The following is a 19,426-nucleotide window of genomic DNA, read 5'->3' as shown; positions in this document are numbered from 1 at the left end:
TTTTTAGGTTTGTATAATTTCTCACCATGTAAATATATTAATTGACATAAATCATAATTTCATGAAATATATATGCTAAATGAGTGTTAAAAATACTATATACGGCACGATCAATTACATAATGATCCTTAATAGTATGTCAAATAATTGATATTTTAACATGCCATATTAAATTTTATTAAAATATAGATGATCAATTAATTTTTAGGTACCTATCAAAAAATAAAAAAGTAATTTTTAGGTAAACAAAAAATTTCACCCATGAGTTTATTGATATAATTTATGATATTCACTTAAATATACATATATAGTTGTGTTATTTATTAATGTTACACCATATATAAATTTTATAATTGTAGCTTATTTATTTGATTTGTGTTATATCTTATACTAATAGTAATAGATTTTGAAACATTAATGTTAAAAAAATTATCACACTAAAAACTTAAAGGAGGGTTGAAAAGTAATTTTTGAATAAAACATGCTATTTAAATGAAATTGTTTCAAGTACTAAGGATGATCATAGTTATTATGTACCACTTATTAAATTTAATGGTAAACAATTAAAACATTTTTGGTACGGTAAAAAAAAATTACAATATCATCAAAAGGACCCATTAAATACATAGTTTCCCGATTACAGTTCTTTGGTTCACTCCAGTCAATTTGAATTAATTGAAAGGCAGCTCTTAAGACTTTCTAATTTCTAAGATTACTCACCCACTTGCTCTTACTTGCTAGTGATACTATCGCACAGTAGTCGTAGATTGAAAAGCAAAAAGGCTCAATCTGAATTCAGAAACACACCCTTAAGGGTGCGTTTGGGATTGAGATTAGGTAGTTGTAATTTAAAAGGTACAGCACTAAAGTGTTTAGTAAACACTAGCTGTTATAGCTTAAAAGTTATGTTGATATGATTTTTCACTTATATAATGAAAAATATATTATATCTTTAATAATTTTATTAAAATTATTATTTAAAATTTATATTTACTATATGTTATTAACTTTTGTTTTATAATTACAATTTTTTTTCACATCAGTGTTACTAAAAGCCACAGCACCTAATACCAAACGCACCCTAATTTCAAATAATTCTTCCCCAATGCTTGAAAAAGTTCTATGCCAATGTCGTCCAAAAGAAAATCAACACAACAATTGGATAGTAAATAGCTCTGCTTCAAAATCTTTTTATTTTTTTTCTCTCGAATTCAATGAATAAATATGCAGACATGAAACGATGACACAGCTATCAGATCCCGAACATCATTGCCGGGGCCCTGTCCCGTTAATATCTGCTGATGATACCCAAATTTGCTCCAATGTCTCTGCAAAATCCTTCTCTCTACCAAGAATTACAAAGTTATGGCCAGCATTGGGAACTACAATGACCTCTGCATTTGGAACTTTCCTCCTAATGTTAATGCTGCACTCCATAGGGATAACTTGGTTCAGATCACCTTGAATTACATAGAGTTTTACTTTGTTTTCAATCAAAGATTCCAAACAATCATCCATAGACTATTTAGTACTGTTGCAGATCAAAGGAAGTGCCAGTACCATTCAAATTCTATTGTAGTAGCAAGTGATAGTGTCTTGCCAAAACAAATTAAAGCGTTGACGAGACAATTTGATCATCATGATCAGGTCGATCAAATTTCGACATCAACAGATCTATTGAATGGTAGAATAATAAAATTATAAAATTTATTATTTAATATGTAAATGATATATGACATAGGGACTGAAATTAATGTTGGATCCTATGCATTGTAGTATTCTCTTAAACTTAATCTAATAAAATACAGGCTGAAAAGCCAACAATATGATTAGATAATGAGTCAATTTTGATTGGCTTATCTTGAATAGCATGTTGTTCATCAAGCATGACAGATGGACAGTTTATTCACTTTATGGGCTTAAAATCATCAATGGCCCTTGAGATGCGATAGTATTGTAGAAAATTTTAATATATGAATCTAATAATATTTCTACCATATAATCAATTTTTATTCTTGCAATATAAAAGATACGTAATGGAATAGAGATCAATCTACAATATTAATAAACTGATATTAAAAAAAATAAAAATATATTGACTTGTAAAACTTAAATTTTTTAAGATTTAGATAATTTCTCACCCTGTAAAACATATTAATTGACATACCATAATTTCATGAAATAGGTATGCTAAATAGATGTTAAAAATAATATATACGACATGATTAATTATATAATGATCCTTAATAGTATATCAAATAACGGGTATTTTAATATGCAATATTAAATTTTATTAAAACACAGAAGATCAAGTAATTTTTAGATGCCTATCAAAAAGAAAAAAATTTTTTTAGGTAAACAAACAATTTCACCTATGAGTTTATTGATGTAATTTATGACATTCACTTAAATATACATATATAGTTATGTCATTTATTAGTGTTACATCATATGTAAATTTTATAATTACAGCTTTTTTATTTGATTTATGTTATATCTTATACTCAACAGTAATAGATTTTGAAACATTAATGTTCAAAAAACTTATCACACTACAAATTTAAAGGAGGGTTGAAAAGTGATTTTTAAATAAAACATGCTATTCAAATGAAATTATTTCAAACACTAAGAATGATCATAATTATTATGAACTATTTATTAAATGGTATGTAATTGAAACTTTATTGGTACGGTAAAAAATAATTTACAGCATCATTAAAGGACTCATAAAATACATAGTTTCCCGATTACAATTCTTTGGTTCATTCCAATAAATTTGAATTAATTGAAAGGCAGCTCTTAATATTTTCTAATTTCTAAGAATACTCACCCAATTACTCCTAATCGCTGGTGATTCTATCGCACAGTAGTTGTAGATTAAAAACCAAAACGCCTCAATCTGAATTCAGAAACACACCCTTAATTTCCGATAATCTCTCCAATGCTTGAAAAGTTCTATGCCAATGTCATCCAAAAGAAAATTAACACAGCTATTAGATAGTAAATAACTCTGCTTCAAAATCTTTTTATTTTTTTTCTCCCGAATTCAATGAATAAATATGCAGACATGAAACGATGACACAGCTATCAGATCCCGAACATCATTACCCTGTCCCTGTCCCGTTAATATCTGCTGATGATACCCAAATTTGCTCCAATGTCTCTGTAAAATCCTTCTCTCTACCAAGAATTACAGAGTTATGGTTGGCATTGGGAACTATAGTGACCTCTGCATTTGGAACTTTCCTCCTAATGTTGATACTGCACTCAATAGGGATAACTTGGTCCCGATCACCTTGAATTACATAGAGTTTTACTTTGTTTTCAATCAAAGATTCCAAATAATCATCCATATACTTTGCTCCCCCGCAAATCACATTATGCATACTATGCCAAGCCGAATGGTGCGTGTGCCTAGGAAGGTCCATTATTATGAAATTGAGATCCCTGAAAGAAGAAACAAAAATTAAACAAAGCCCCAGTGCAAAATATTTCAGTTGCTGGTTTGTATATTTTACACACACATGACAATGACACAACGTAGAAATGATTACCGCCTTCTTCCAGTGAGTGGCTTAAGTAAACTCTCCCATGCCCTGTGATTCCGGCAAACAAAGAAGCAGACGCATCGACCCAAGTGCTCGTACCATGACATAAAAGCCGCACCAAACAACAATGGAGGCCACAATCTCCTCCCAGCGAGCCTATTAAGCACAGCGAGACTAGCGCCATCTTTCGAAGATGGGAGATAAGGCTGAACGAGTGGAAAACAGAAAGAAAGAAATTTGAAGTTATGTAGTTGATAAAATAACAAAAAATGAAATGAAAATTGGAAGAAAAAAGCATTCATATCTATTCACTTACAGGTGCTACAAGGGTAATTGATTTAACAGACTTGGAGTACTTTGCAGCTACGGCCAATGCGATTATGCAGCCCATGGAATGTGCAACCAAATGGAAGGACTTCAAATCAAATGGGCAAATCACAGATTGTTCAATCATATCCAAGTGCTCTCTCAATGTATACAAGCTATCTCTTGGCTTTGGACTTTTTCCGAATCCCAGAAGATCAACCGCAAACAACCTGTACTTACCCTTTACAGATTCAGACAGATTTTGAAACACTGTTTCTGTCCATATTGAGGAAGAACAGAGAAACCCATGTAAAAATATCACATTTTCAATTGGATTTCCCTTTGAACCTTCAGAAGAATCTGTCAAATAACATGCATAAAAAGCAAAACCCCAATAAGTAGCTGGAGTTGCTAACTATTTATCAGAACAAGAAACCGGCACCAAACAGACTAACAATTAACATGTGCTTGTGAGACTGCATCAAGAGTGTCCTCTTTTCATATCAAGTTGAAGCAGGTAATCTTGTACTTATTACAAGCACTTTAAAAATGTTATGATTAAGGCCAAAGAAAAGTAGTATTAAAATCACCTTGAGAGGGCTCTTTGACCACAAAGTGAAGTTTCTGATCACCAGCTTTCATCCAAGAAACGCAAGACTCACACCCACAATCAGACCATCTATTCACCAACTGATGCTGATGATCACTTGTAACTTTGTCGCACTCTTTCCCTCTTCTTGGATTCCCAGGAAACCTCATTTGCCCAAACAAATTTTTTCTCCCACACAAAGTCTCCGACTGCTCATTTTCTTCTTCGCCATCAGTCCTCTTTTCACAGTAACAATGCGGGGCCTTCCCTTCAAAGAACTCATCAAGGCATCTGTACATAGCGCAGAGTAAAGTTTCTAGAAAGTCGAGGCTTAGAAACACGATAAAACTGAGGATCACATGCAAGATTTCGACCAAATGTCCTGCCCATTTTCCCGCAAAATTAGAAGCTGGAAGCATGGAGAAAAAGTAGCAACTGACAAGACTGGAAGGCCCAAGCTTTTAAGATGATTGACGGCTTCGGTTGAACGACACATGTTGGTTTTGTGTTCTTTCCTAAAATGCGACCAGCCCGGAGCCACGTAGTTCTGATAGAGCATTATCAAACTACTCCCTTAATTTACCAAAAATGATGTTTGATTCCATAATTATATCACTTGTATTAAATTAGTTCCTTTTATCATTCTATGATATCATCCAGTATCATTAAATGTTTGTCATATTTCAAATAAAAATCACTTTATTTAGGCCAAAATCATTTAGAATTTGTGAAGCTATTAATCTATATATATTTTAAAAAATAAGTAAGAACATGTTAAACAAGTGAAATTTTGAAATATAAAATATAAAGAATGTGTTCGTCAGTTGCCACAATTATAAATTATTAAATGGTTAGGTTAGCATTTAAAATTCTTCACATGAATAACCAACGGACCAAATCCATATCCATCTAAATTTGACATAGCGTGCAAACTCAAATTGCTGCCCTAAAACAAAACGGACTGATTTGATATATATAGTATGGTATAATTATAGATGTTACATCTGTAAATTACAGGGACAGATTTGATATAAATGAAGATGAGAAAATTTGATATAAATGAAGATGAGAAAATTTGTCGTATTAAGCGGGTCGCCACTGTCCGCCCATGCTGCCATCATGATCCATGCCTGGCAGGCTGTTACTGCAAATCGTCAACAAATCTTTGCTCCTTGGTCCGGCCATAAAGCAGGATTTTTTTTTGTGTTATGTATTTACAAATTATTAAAATTATGTATTTGGTACTAATAATACAGAATTACTGATATTTTGGAAAAAAATTGACAAAATTCTACTAAAATGAAGTATAACATCGCGTACTATTAGACGAAAAGATAAAATTATTAGTTAACACTACAGTATCTCTTCAACATTTTTTAATAATATATTATAGTTGGCTAGTTTCCAATAATATAGTCAGAGAAAAATATTAAATGTTAATAATCCTAATCCCCGACTCACCGTCTGTTTCCAATTGTCATACTTATATATACCTTCCCAAGATCCAAGAGCTAAATTCCTCAACAAAATGCTCCAAATTCCCAAATGCTTTTCAGATCCCAAATGGCATGCAACAAAAATGCGGCAAATGCCTTTCAAATCTCTGAGAGCTAGTTTTAGTATGTGGCTCTGGGTACAAAACCTAAACTACATTAAACTTTATTGGTAGAGAAATGGTATCTAACATTGCAATATTTCGGCTGTTTGATATTGATGCGGAGAAATTGTAACTTAAAAATTGTATTACTAAAGTGTTTGATAAACACTAACTGCTATAATTTAAAAAATATGATTATATGATTTTTCACATGTATAATGAAAAATCTATTATATTTTTAATAATTTTATCAAAATTATTATTTAAAATTTATTTTTACTATATACTATTAACTTCTATTTTATAGTTACAATTTTTTTCACAGTAACCGTAACTTAAAAATTATAATACCTCAATACCAAATAGGATCTACATCAACATATTCACGGCTGAGAGCCTGAGGGAAACAGTAGTTCACTACGTATTCTCCAGTATAGTAACCTTCACAAACCGTGTGACAGCGAAAAAAATCATGGCTTGCTACAGTAGACCTCAAAATGCCCTCTTTGTAATCACAATATTGTGGCATATTTTGAAGGGTCTGTTTCCCAGAAATCTTACGAGGAACAAAAATTTGATAACATAAACATATTTTATATATGCATAGAGTACATTAAACAATACCAGAATTGAAATCTTCTGTGTTTTCTCGGCTACTATCACTTTCCTTCTTTACGGGTTCAGAGCTAACAATTGGAAGATTTCTTCGATACCGTTGAGATGTCAACCTCCTTTCTAATGGTGTTTTCCTCTTGCTTACAACAAACCTGTTCACTCCTTTCCGCATTGGCATTATTGATGGGAAATCCTCATCTGGGATCTGACTCAACTCTGATATGTCCTTGATCTGGGCGACACGTCGAAACCATCTCTCTGCCTTGGCCTCCTCAGACATATCTAATGGATCCAGTTCCTTCACTGCTGACCCCTCCAGGCTCTTTCCAGTCCAGCTACTTCTAACATTTTGATTTTCAGCTGGCTGAGATGTACTCGTGGCAAAATTCGTATTCTCCTTTGTAGAATATCCGCTACTCTGGTTTTCGGCCGGCTGATTTGAATTCCAAGCTGAATTTGTCATCTCCTTCCCAGAATATCCACTACTCCAGTTCTTGTTGTTGGTAGGCAGACTATTAAAATTCTTCCCGGTTGAATTTGCATTGATACAAGTCTCATGAGCTGAACTACCCGTCTTCATTCCTTCTACATTCTCTCCAGAAGATTTTGAGTTCCATCTTCCAGAACCTAGCTGCTGGTTTTCCATCTGTTGCACACCATTCATATCAGGCACAACCGGTCTTGCATCATTCAACTTCTCAGGCATCAAAGAATTTGATGATTCTCCAGAAGCTTTAGCAGTTGAATCTGCTCCCACTGGCTCCTGCCTGTCCTTCTTCGCAAAGTAGTCAGGTGGGAAGGGCACAAAGGGCACGAAATTAGTATTATTAGCTTGCTCCATAGCCACACGTCTCCTGTACATTGGTGAAGTCAAAGAACGATCTTTCTTTTTGTTAACTACAAATCGATTCTCTCCTTTGCGCATCGGCATGATCTCCGAGAAGTCATCATCAGAAATCGCACTCGTTACATCAAAGTTTTCCACCTCAGCAACCCTCTTAAACCATCTCTCAGGTTTGTCAGCTTGTTCATTTTCTTTAGGCTTGGTCTCCATCTGGCTAACAGGTTTCTCAGAAAGCCGCAAATGGTCTACAGAGTTATGAAATTCTCTGGCCCGACAAACTGCTCCAGCTTGTTCAGATGTATCAGAAGCATCTGACGAGTAGTTCTCGGACTCTGCATACATCCTTTCATCTACCTTTGCATTCTCAGTTTTCTCAGCAAACATATCTGCAGGTAATGGCACAAATGGAACATAATTGGAATTATTTCCTCTCGGATATCGTGATGAACCTGCACTAGAAAAAGGTGAAGAACTATCTGCACTAGCATTTTGGTCAGTAGTGATACTGTCATTATTTGATTCAGGAGAAGTTGATGAACGACCAAAAAGTTCATCTAAATTAAGGCTGACTTTTTTATCAGGGGTCTCATCAACAGCTCTCGTCTGGACATCATCAACCTCAGGCATGCCATCATTGCCCAAGTTTCTTCGATACTCAGCATTAGCAAGCCTTCTCTCAAGGGGTGTCTTCCTTGTGCTCACAACAAATCTGTTAACTCCTTTCCTCAGTGGCATAATTTCAGGGAAATCTTCATCTGCTATACTACTCAAATCGGAGGTATTATCCAGCTGGGAAACTTTACTAAACCACCGTTGTTCCTTCTCTTTGTCAGCAGTCGACCGGCTATCAATGTCATCCTTAATTGCAGAGCCATATCCATATCCTGAACCTGATCTAGAATCAGCAGTAGCATATGAGGATTCTCCAGGTCGCTTGCAATCACACCTCAAGCACTCCATATTCCTCGCATGGTTAAAGAAATCGCATCTGGAAAAGGGAAGTTACAAGTATAATCACCACTGGCCGATTGAATGGAAGCAGTATCATTAACAGTCAAAAGAATCATAGCAAGAAAGAAATACTCACTGAGGACACTCCCACTCCCCTCCAGTCAGCTGTCTCTTCGGTCTAGCTTCATCACACTTGAGGCATTTCACATTCCTCGCAAAGTTCATAAAACTACACCTGCTTAATCCAGATGAAAATAAACAACTATCAATTAAAAGAAAGTGCCAAATGTTCACAAAAATGAGCAAGTTATGAATTTTATTACATGTTAGTTCATCCAATTCGGTATGGTACAAAGTGCTGCTAAACAGAACTGTAAAAGGAGGAAGAAAAAGAAACTCAAATTTGTAAAGTTTTTAAATGATACATGAAGTACAAACCTTATGATGATATAGTAAATTCCAAGAATAGAAGGCAGATGAAAGGAAAATATTGAACACTCTACCTTGGGCAAATCCAGTCGCCTCTTTTCATTTGAATGTTTTGCACTGAGGTCCTTTGCATTTGCCCATATCTATCAGGGAACTGATTTTGCACAGAAGAAGAGTTTGATGCTGGAGTGCCATAGCTTAGCTTGGCCAATTCACCCAACAGATTTCGAACAGATGACTCAACAAGTTCCCTATTGTATAGATTATCCACCTCCAAAGAAGCAGCAAGATCACTTGCATAACTCAACAAAAACTTCATCAAATCAACTGTGTTTGGTTCATCAAAATCAGACACCTAAAAGGGTAAGATAGTAAACAACATGGATAGCACTGGATCAGTGAGTTGTAACTTCCATAATCAATTTAAATCTTTTGAATAAAATGGATAATTGTCAAGAGAAGAAGATAGAAACAAATAAAAACTTTCCCCCAATAAGTTTTAAGTTCAATTAAAAAAAATATGAAAAATGAATAAATTAGTACAATACTTCAAGATAGACATTATAATACTCTTAGTTCATGTTAAGTTTCATAATCTAAGTTTAATAGAAAGTACAAAAGTTCCAAAGGTTCACAGCTTGGTTTTAACTATTCTTGGAACATCAGTGCATAAGATAGTTGATTAAACATTTTCTCCTCCATCTTCCATTGGTCAAATCCTGGTCTCTCCTATCCACAGATATCACTTAGTTTAAATGAGAGGAAATACTATATTAATCATGATTTGAGAAAAACTCTGAAAAAGAAAATGTTTTATGGAAATAGAAATCAACAGTAAAGAGTTCCATAGAGTGAGTAACAAGCTGCATTGCAAGGAGAAAAACCAAGAAACAAATAATTCCAAACTTCATGAGGAAAATTCACTTTCGGATGACAGGAATTTGCCTGATTTTTATTATCTTCTATAACCTGTATGCAAAAAGTACATTAAAAGGACCGCATACGCTACACGTTAATTGGCTTCTTTCTAAAATATTGCCTTTCTAACTATAGAAAGTTTATCATCTAACCTGATACCCTAGGATTCAAATTGTCTCAATCTAATTAAAAGTTTAAATAAGAAAGTGGCAAAGACCTTATCTTAAAGACTTACAGTAAATGCAGACTAAAGAATATAACACATCAATACTGTTCTTCTATATTATTCTAGTAGCCAATCGTACACAACAAAGAATTAGTTTGCATACAATTATCTTTTATAAATCCTAACAATATCAATTTACAAGGAGTTTCAAATTACATCTGCCGAAATAAAGGCTACAGTTAAATCAGCAGCAGTTAAATTGTCCCGCCAAGCATGGTAACTCTAATCGCGCATGTAAAGCTACAGAGCTACTCTGTAGCCATTTCTGAAACCACAATCTATTTTACCAGACGAAGTTATTTATACAATCATTTTTCTATGTTTGTAGAATCAATGAGAACATTCAAAATATTGAATTCAAAAAACTGATCAAACACAAAATTATGAAGTTAAGTTACCTCATTTCGCACGAATGATTTCATCCTCCTCACAGATTCATCCCCATTTTTGAACAAAAACGGCGTGCCGCTTTCAACTATCACCTCAACATCTCTCCTTGAGACCATCCTACGCATCCCACACAACAACCAGGATCATAAAAGTTTCATTTTACCAAAAAAAGAAAAAAGAAATAAAAATCTCGGAGTCAGAGATTAATAACTAACCTCAACAGATTGGGCCTATCTCGCGCGAAGGAAAGGCAAGCGCTGGCAGCGCGTACGAAGTCCTCAGGCAACTCCGCGCCAGAGACGTAAGCGTCTTCAGCATGCAGGCGGTTGAAGCCGCCGCCGCCGCGGCGATCGGAGAGGCTATCGAGAAGCGCGTGAAATTCGGACCAGGGGTGGAACACGCGCGGAGGGAGGGGGGAGTGGGCTTGTGCGTGGAGTTGGCGGGAGGAGGAGGAGGAAGACTTGATGGGGAGTAAACGCGTGGCGGTGGACCCCAGCGGTGGTGGGAGAGGGGATTGTAGGCGACGGTGACGGTGACAGTGTAGTTGGTGGCGGGAGAGGCGGAGGATGGAGGGGCAGCGGTGGCGGAGATGAGGAGAGGGAGTGAGAAGGAAGAGGAATCGAGTGGCGCTGCCCATTTGCTGCTTTAAACCCTTAACCGGGGCTTATCCTATGTTATGTTAGTGATAGCGGATTGCGGCTCTGTTTCTTTTCTTCTTCACAACTCACAAGCTACCGGAGAAATGAAATATCAATTTCAAAATATATATCTTCTTAGATTAAAGAATAAGTAAACAACGCTTATCCGAAAAAAAAAAAGTAAATAACGAAATTAATTAATTAATCATACAAATGGAGGTGTGATTAGAAAAAAAATATATAATAAATTGAAGAATTTAGTTAATAATTCTCAGAAGAGTTACATATGTTGATTTGAGGTGTAATTATTTACACTTAAAAGTTAATATGAATATCCATATCTTAATAAAAAAAAACTTTTGTTATAAATTATTCTTTAAATTATCACCAAGGTATCTAGTACAACAAAATAATAATAATAATGTTATTATTACTCTAAACACTCATTTAACACATTCATTCAGCGTTATCAATTTTTTTTTATCTTAAACTTTAAAATTTTCTTTTTTCTTGGGTACTAACATAGATAAATTCTTTTGATTTATTCAATTTTTTATGATATGATACAGAAGCAAGTTTACATTAGTTTATTGAAATTGTAATATGTTGATTTTTTTTAATATCATAAAAAGATAATAAGCAATATTTATGACAAAAAGTAGTGTATTTTTCATAAAGAAATTAATTTCGTGGAGTGTTTATGAGTCTTTTGACACAGTAGTTGCTTGCAACTTAAAATATTAAATAGGAATAAAGTCATCTACAACCTTAAAGTTTGCTTAAATAATCACACAAATTTCTTGAGTTTTATAAATAACCATACAAACTCCTTAATTCCACAAATGACTATTATACCTTTTAATGATGACAAAACAAATAAATATAAATATAGTAATAAAAATAAAAATAATAAATAAATATCAAATGATACAAATAAAATATTACAATAAGTATAATTAATAAAATAACATATATATTGGAAATGATTTTTAATATTAAGTTATTATTAGTCTATCTAAACATATTTTATTAACTAAATTATGATAATCAAAAAATTGATTTTAAGATTTATACTAATATAGACATAATTAAAAAATGATATTGTAAATAAAATAATATAAATTTTATAAATTACTGTGAATGTTAGGTATAATTATTTTGATATTATTGACATGTCAAATATTTTTTTTTTATTATTAAAGAATATAACAGATTAATAATAATTTTTCTAATATTAAAAATATTTTATAAATTTTATCTTATTTTATATATTATAATATTTTAAGTTTTAATTTATATTAATTATACAAGTTTATGTAAAGTCAATAGAGTTATTGTAATTAAAGGTATAATAGTTAAAAGGAAGTGTGTGTGATTATTTATAAAAGTAAGAGGGTCTATATGATCATTTAAGTAAAATTGGGATTGTGGATAGCCTTCTATGTATAAATAAGGTTACTTTGATCATGGTAGCTAAGCCATGAACAGAAAGGAAAAGAGAAGACTGGTGGTTGGTGGGATAAATAATGCATATGAAATAAAAAAAAAATTAATTTTGTTGTTTTCTTATAGCTAATTTTATGATCAAATAAATTTAAATAAAAAAATAAGTTTTCAAATTTATATTTTAGGTGCACTTAATGTTTTATCAGTGTATATAGTAAATAAAAATAATTAATTTAAAAAGTTTACATAAGTGCCTTTTAGTATTTTAAATATTATAAAAGAAAAGTCAATTTTTTAAATTTATTATATGAGTGTATAAAGTAATTAAATATTTAGAATATTTTTTAGAGTACAAATAACTTCATCGTTTGATTTCTTTTCATATTCAAAAATTTCTAATAAAACTATGTACACAAAAGTCAATGTGATTTCAGCTTCTGAAAATTGTTAGATTATATATATGGGTCCAGCTATGGTACCACGACAGCTAGATCTAGCCATTGAATCTAGTTATAGTGACAACTGTAAACTGGATCTAGTTGTGGTATGGTATCACAGTAATACCATAATTTTGCCTTATATATATATATAGCCAAGAATCGCAAGCAACATTTACTATATTACAAAATCAAGCATTTTGGGTCAAACGAGAAATTAACTCCAAATATAATAATTAAATGAGCATTTATATTTCGTTTTCTTATGTGTATAATTCATTCATTTTCACGTTCTTCACGAACTCCCTCCTTTAAGGCAAGCTGCCCTGTTTTGTGTCATTTGCTTTTTTTTTTTTTTTATCCTTTATTTGGTATAACTTTTAAATAAAATTTATTTAAATAAATCTTTTATTAGTAGAGTTTTTATTAAAAAAAATTTAGTTGTTTGGATATCAATGAGAGCTTTTACTGAAAATTATAAAAAAATTACATTATTAGAAAAGTTATTTAAAGTTATGTTAGAAAAGGAATTACAAAACTTATAAAATAAATAAAGGATATTTGATGCCAAGAAAGAATTTGAAGGAATCTCAATTAATTTCATAAGTTCTTATCATAATTTTGTTATTGTTTGGTTATTTTTCTAATAGAACTTTTAAAACTTAAATAAACTATTTTGCCTCTACTAGTAAAAGCCCAAAATTTGAGCTTTTAGAAGTAGATATTAAAAAACTTTTTTTTTAAATGTTAAAATATCTAAAATATCATCTACTTAGTTGTAATTTTATTTTATTCTTTTCATAACATAACTTTAAGAAACTTATTTATTAAAGTAATTTTATAAATTTTTAATAAAAACTCTTATTGACAACCAAACAACTAATTTTTTTTTTTAGTAAAAACTATATTTATAAAATCTCTACTTAAATAAGCTTTACTTGAAAAGCTGTACCAAATAAAACATAAGTCATACCAAACAACACTTAGGTTGACTATTGAGTGAGAGTGCTAAATAATAATAACCACAATCGTAATACTAATGATATCAATAACATTACATATTTAGGTCGTTTAATTAATTTCATGTGTGTAAAATATTTAGCTAATCTAGCTAATTTCACGTGTGTAATAATATTGAATTGAATCTGGAATTAATCATTCTGGGGTTAAGAAGGAATACGGCGCGGAAGAATCTTGCACTAGAATTTTGACAGGCTATTCGTTGAGGTGCTCAAGGCAATTCTGTTACTTGAAGAATAATTGAACTAACGAAATTAAGTAATTAATTATACAAATTAATGATTAAATTGAAGTGTGATTAAAAAAATGATCATAAATCGAAGAATATTTTTGGAGTCTAATAGTGTCATGCTTTCTCCATCACACAAGAGTTAGTAGTAACACACAACCAATCTATGACTTGAAGCAACAAACTTCCCTTCCATTTGTCTAAGTAATCTTTTCTCATCCGACAAAGATCATCCATCACGATGCTTCTTTCTACATTAGGCTCTCTCTCAGTCTCTTATGTGAATAAATTAAAAACAAATTAAAAATGTTAATATTTAATGAAACATAGTTAGTGAAGAGCCATTACCTAGTAAGGGACCTCTTAAGGGACATTCTAAAAGACTAAAAAATGCAAATTACAATATACTATAATGAAGTTTTTATTTATTTATTTATTTTTTTGTTTTGGGTTAGAAAATTACTCGCCAAATGGATGCTTCCATGAATTTGTTTGGTTTCCCATTCCTGCCTTAGAATTGAGTTAAGCTATTTTGACTTACTTTCAAAGCCTCCATTTCCCAACGAGGCCGCGTATACAAAAATCGATCAGAAATATGATTTCTTGTGAAAAATTGTTGGATTAGCGGTGTGTGTATATATAAAATACATATTATAAATATATTTTACAGCCAAGAATTTTGAGCAATATTATCTCAATATTACAGAGTCAAGCATTTTCAGTAACATATCCTAAAGCATCAATGTAATTCTTCCATAAATCTGCAGCAATATTAGAAATCATTTCTGCTAGGCCCTCAAAAATCTCAGGTATATCTTTCAGCAAGCCTTCAAAGGAGTCCCTTGTCTTCTCTACTAGACCTACGACGGCGGAACCCGACATAACAGCTGACTCTGTCACACCTTGTTTAAGAAGATCAAAAGCAGAGGAGATTAAAGAACCTATTGCCTCTATGATGATCCCTGAGACATACTCGACGCAGGCTCTCATGGCTTCTGCTAATTGTTCTAACGCACCCTGCATGGCCTCTCCCGGAACTTTGAATGCATGGATGAGCAGCACAATAAGGTGAGCCACCGAGCTGAAGATTAAACGGGTTACTAAGTTTGATACTGCGGCGATGACAAAGAAAATTAATTTTAGGAGCAGAACAACCATTTTCGGTATATTGGTTTGAAGGAATCAGGAGACAAGAAAAGGGCAGGTATAGAGCTGATAAATTGTTTATTGATTTGTTTTCAATTTATTGTTTTGTTTTTATAGTTTAAGCGTTGAATTTGATTATTAATATTGTGTGTTTGTGACTTTGTGTTGCATGTTGACGCATCATATGGGGTAGTTGATGTCCTCACTCTTTCCGGGAAATTTAACGTTACACTTTTAAAAAAAATGGTTGATTCTAACTAATCATTTATAAAATATATGTTATTGTACCTGTAAACGATGATTAAAAGAATTTTATACAATGATAATTACCTAGACCAAGACTTTTTAAACGTTCTCTAGAAGTTGCTTCAGGAAGAAGCAAGAATAAGATTAAGCTGTTGCTTGCAAGGACTGGATATTAACACTAACTAGGTCCGTACTGAAATTAATTTAAATTATAAATTTGTTGATTTTATAATTGGGTTGCCAGCATTAATTTATTCACAGAAGCTCCGAAACAAGTATTTTTGTTCCCAGAGAAAGCATCGACCAAAAGCCAAAAATGCCAAACTGAAAAACTCTCAAGACTCAGAATTCTTAAAAGAGATTTTTATATGAATTGCTCTAATATACAAGAGATATGACAGCAGAACAGTTTTGAAACTGTATATTATTTATAAAACTGCATACACTATACAACTCAAAACCACCCGAGTGGTTGCACACCAAAATCTGAAAGCAGAGAGACCAAATGCATATATACAAAATTAAGTTGAACAAAACCACCGCACCTTATTTACATATACTTCCTGTTCTCTTTCTCTCTGATTAATTTTCTTTCAGCTTATATACAGCATCGGCATACTCTTCTGCATCCCAAAGAAAAGAACCAAAAGCAATTGCCTCCAAAACCAACCTCTTCAGACTTGAAAATGATGTCAAAATAACCTCATCAGTATCCAGCAAACCCGTCTGTCCATCACCAAAGAGTGCACAGCTGTGCTTCTCAACCAAATTTACTGCCTCCCTAGATCTCAATTTTGCACACCTCTGCAATGTCTCTGGATCAAACCCCATGACATAACACTTCAATTTTTCTTGCTTCAGTTCATGCCCATTTGTCCCTCGACCAAGTGAAATAGACTGCGTATTATTAACACAGCCAACAACTTGATTTTGCTTCAATCCATAAGACCACGCTTCTGGAAACTGAAGGGAGTTCCGGTGAGTAAGATGAAGATCTTGATGGGCTGATGCAAGACACTCTTCCAGGTAGTACCTCAAGGAAGCGGACTTCAGGAAGTAACCATACAATATTGAAGCAACATATACACGGCCAAGACGAAGGCGTTGAATCTCAGTTGTTGCCCAAGAGTCTGTGACACTGCAATTGGCTCTCAAGCCAATGACAGTGGAAATATGTTCCCTTATCATCTCCAAAACCTCGAACTCGTGGATTGACTCCAGCTCCCAATCCTTTGAGGGCCAAATTTCTAGTCTGCCATTGTAGATGCATCTAGAAAGCTTTGGAACCAATTGGACTCTGATCTCAGAGAACTTGTATAATATTAACATGTACATAACATCTTCAACAGCAGTTTGGCATTCGTGTTCTTTCAATTGAGCAATCCTTCTGGCATTCAGAAAACAAAAATGATTAGTTACAGTGAACATTTAGAGACAGTATACTTTAAAATCATAATGTTTTATTCCACCCAAGTATTACAAGTCTGAAGGGTGCAATTTATGTATACTAATTTTGTTAAGGGTAGCTCATGTACTTGTAAATTAACTACTTTGGTGTAACAGCATTGGAATTACTATTTTACATCATTGCAGAGATAAAAAGCTCAATTTTCTATGTTGTGCCAACATAGTTTACCACATACAGAGCAACAACTGCTCATCTAATCTAGAGAGTTCAACTTAATAGCAAGTAACTTTCGAGACACGATATAGTCCTTTCAGTTAGTTGGCTACATAGCATAATAGGTTGTAAAGCAATAAAGAAAAAATTCGAGGATCATCAATTGTAAATTCAGCTAAATAAAGAGAGAAATCAATTTATGATTGAATGATGTGATATAAGTGAATTTTATGACCACCTCCAATTAAAAAAGCATCTCCGCACTTCTATCATAACAAGATGGAGCTGAGGCTGTACTCTTGCATGGTTGAAAATCCAGAATTTGCATGCACTCTTAAGTAATGGCACACACTACATATAAAACCTATTTGTAAATCGGACTTAGAAAAACGTAACTCCGGGATAACTCTCCATTCTTTCCTATGTCTATATATTTTCAAAAGCATTTCATAGTTTAAGAGTGATATGTAAAAAATGAATTCTGCTAAAGCAAAATAGACTATATTTTGAACTAATACAGAGATGATGACAAGGCTGTATGGGGTGGAACAACGCAAACTCTTGGTGATTTACAACCCATTTTTATACCATATTTTATATAAAAAATTAGCAAGTGAACCAACAAAACCAAAATGCAAAATCAGTACAGATGAAGCCCAGAGAATATCCTAATGGTGGATTAAATTTTACAATGTTAAGAATATTTAAGCAAACATCCAAAATCAACACTTAGAGTGCAGTTGGCTTACCCTCTAGCAGGGAAATTTAATAGGTCAATGTTTCAAATCCAAGGAATACATAAATTACCATTCATATCATACGCATACACCCTAAAAGCTCTTTTTTCGTCAAATTGGATTAAGAAATTAAGCAACAAGAATTAAATCACACTTACCACCACCGTAATCAAAACTTACCAACAAAAACAGGAATCAGCACCATGTGCGGAACCAGAAACTACTCTGTACAACAACACCCAGTTACTCTAACATGTGTTTTAATTAATCAATTAATTGATTGATTGATTATTATATATAATAACACTAATCCACTTTCACCCAAACGCGAACAACAAATTAAACAACCCACTTACTTGCTTGCTTACTTACTTACCAAACGAATCAAGCCAAACAAACAAACAAAAAACAAAAGTACCTGTGAAGCGGGCCTTCATCGGAGCCGGAGCTGAGGGACATCCTCGCAACAGCGGCGTCGCGATCATTGGCCAACAGCTTGAGCTCATCGGAGACGGCGAGGTTGAAGTACTGGCGCTGGTTCTGCAGCACGCGGCTCAGGAACTTCCCGGCCGGCGAGTTCGGCTCGAGCGGCGTGTTCAGCGGGCTGCTGCTGAACTCGCAGGGGCTCGGCCCGGCCCTCGCCTGCACAACAACCCCGCTGCGGAGAAGCCTCCGGCGGCCGAAATTGCTATTACTGGGAGGGAAAGAGCGGGGCCCCCTGGGTTTGGAAGGAGGCAGGAACGGCAGCGTTTTGGCGGGACCGTGGAGGGAGAGGCTGTGGTCCATCAACTGTGTACGGCGAAGAGAGAGCAAAAATTTTGTTTGAAGGGTGCGTGAGGCGATAGGGTTCGTACTTCGTTGGGACGAGATATTAATCTAATATAAATATGCCGTTCGGATAAGGGCTTCTAGAAGCAAGGGCCAGACTGAGGGAGCGCGCGTTCGTGGTCGGGTGCTCTGTGGTGTATGTGTTTCTTGATGACTACGGCTCGTACACGTGCCACGTGGATGAAATCGTAAAGAGACGGGGCTGCAACTGAAGCAGTGCCGGGTGGATCTTTGATTTATTGGTAGCATCAATTGCATGCGATAATAAAAGATCATGTTATAGGAGTCAACAGATCTCATAATCACAGTCTTGTCGTCCAGATAACTTATCATCTAACTCACCCACTTACCCTTTACGCACGTCGAAGAGATAAAATAAATAAATAAATAAATATTATATTATATTATATAATGCTTTGTCAAGTAATCAATGGGCGGAATGAACTTGTGTGCTGTCTGCGGAAAAATTTTAAAATACCTTGAGATAATGCAATCATTGATATATGTTTGATATATATATATATAATTAAAATTAATATATTTACTGTTTACCTAATGATTCTTTAAAATAAAGAAATAAATAAATTATAATTTTATTTATTTATAATAAGGCTGACATAATATTTTAATAGATTTTCAAATAATGATTCATTTACAACAATTAT

General features: G+C 33.5%; 3 protein-coding genes across 4 annotated transcripts; all 3 read right to left on the bottom strand.

The window, feature by feature from the left end:
• Window positions 1–2,719: 2,719 nt before the first annotated feature.
• On the bottom strand, window positions 2,720–4,884 carry LOC18043832 (probable lysophospholipase BODYGUARD 4). 2 transcript variants are annotated; one of them, XM_024186370.1, is made up of 4 exons: window positions 4,445–4,884; window positions 3,865–4,214; window positions 3,555–3,754; window positions 2,720–3,447 (listed from the first exon to the last, which is right to left on the bottom strand). In XM_024186370.1, the coding sequence occupies exons 1-4, from the start codon at window positions 4,860–4,862 to the stop codon at window positions 3,105–3,107; spliced, it is 1,311 nt and encodes a 436-aa protein (XP_024042138.1). In that variant the 5' UTR covers window positions 4,863–4,884; the 3' UTR covers window positions 2,720–3,104. The 2 variants fall into 2 exon arrangements, with proteins under 2 accessions (XP_024042138.1, XP_006437256.1); XM_006437193.2 differs by having other exon boundaries at window positions 3,558–3,754.
• Window positions 4,885–6,385: 1,501 nt separating this feature from the next.
• Window positions 6,386–11,138, bottom strand: LOC18043831 (zinc finger protein VAR3, chloroplastic). The gene is made up of 5 exons (XM_006437192.2): window positions 10,629–11,138; window positions 10,422–10,530; window positions 8,954–9,234; window positions 8,587–8,685; window positions 6,386–8,487 (listed from the first exon to the last, which is right to left on the bottom strand). Exons 1-5 carry the CDS (start codon window positions 11,048–11,050, stop codon window positions 6,654–6,656), a joined length of 2,745 nt encoding a protein of 914 aa, XP_006437255.1. The 5' UTR covers window positions 11,051–11,138; the 3' UTR covers window positions 6,386–6,653.
• Window positions 11,139–15,970: 4,832 nt separating this feature from the next.
• On the bottom strand, window positions 15,971–19,060 carry LOC18043350 (UV-B-induced protein At3g17800, chloroplastic). The gene is made up of 2 exons (XM_006437189.2): window positions 18,352–19,060; window positions 15,971–16,962 (listed from the first exon to the last, which is right to left on the bottom strand). Exons 1-2 carry the CDS (start codon window positions 18,717–18,719, stop codon window positions 16,158–16,160), a joined length of 1,173 nt encoding a protein of 390 aa, XP_006437252.1. The 5' UTR covers window positions 18,720–19,060; the 3' UTR covers window positions 15,971–16,157.
• Window positions 19,061–19,426: the final 366 nt, after the last annotated feature.

Source organism: Citrus clementina, unplaced genomic scaffold (genome assembly GCF_000493195.1).
Source record: "Citrus clementina cultivar Clemenules unplaced genomic scaffold, Citrus_clementina_v1.0 scaffold_4, whole genome shotgun sequence".
Lineage (NCBI taxonomy): Eukaryota > Viridiplantae > Streptophyta > Magnoliopsida > Sapindales > Rutaceae > Citrus > Citrus x clementina.
The sequence above is the reverse complement of the archived record's forward strand: the minus strand, read 5'-3'. Positions and strand labels throughout refer to the sequence as shown.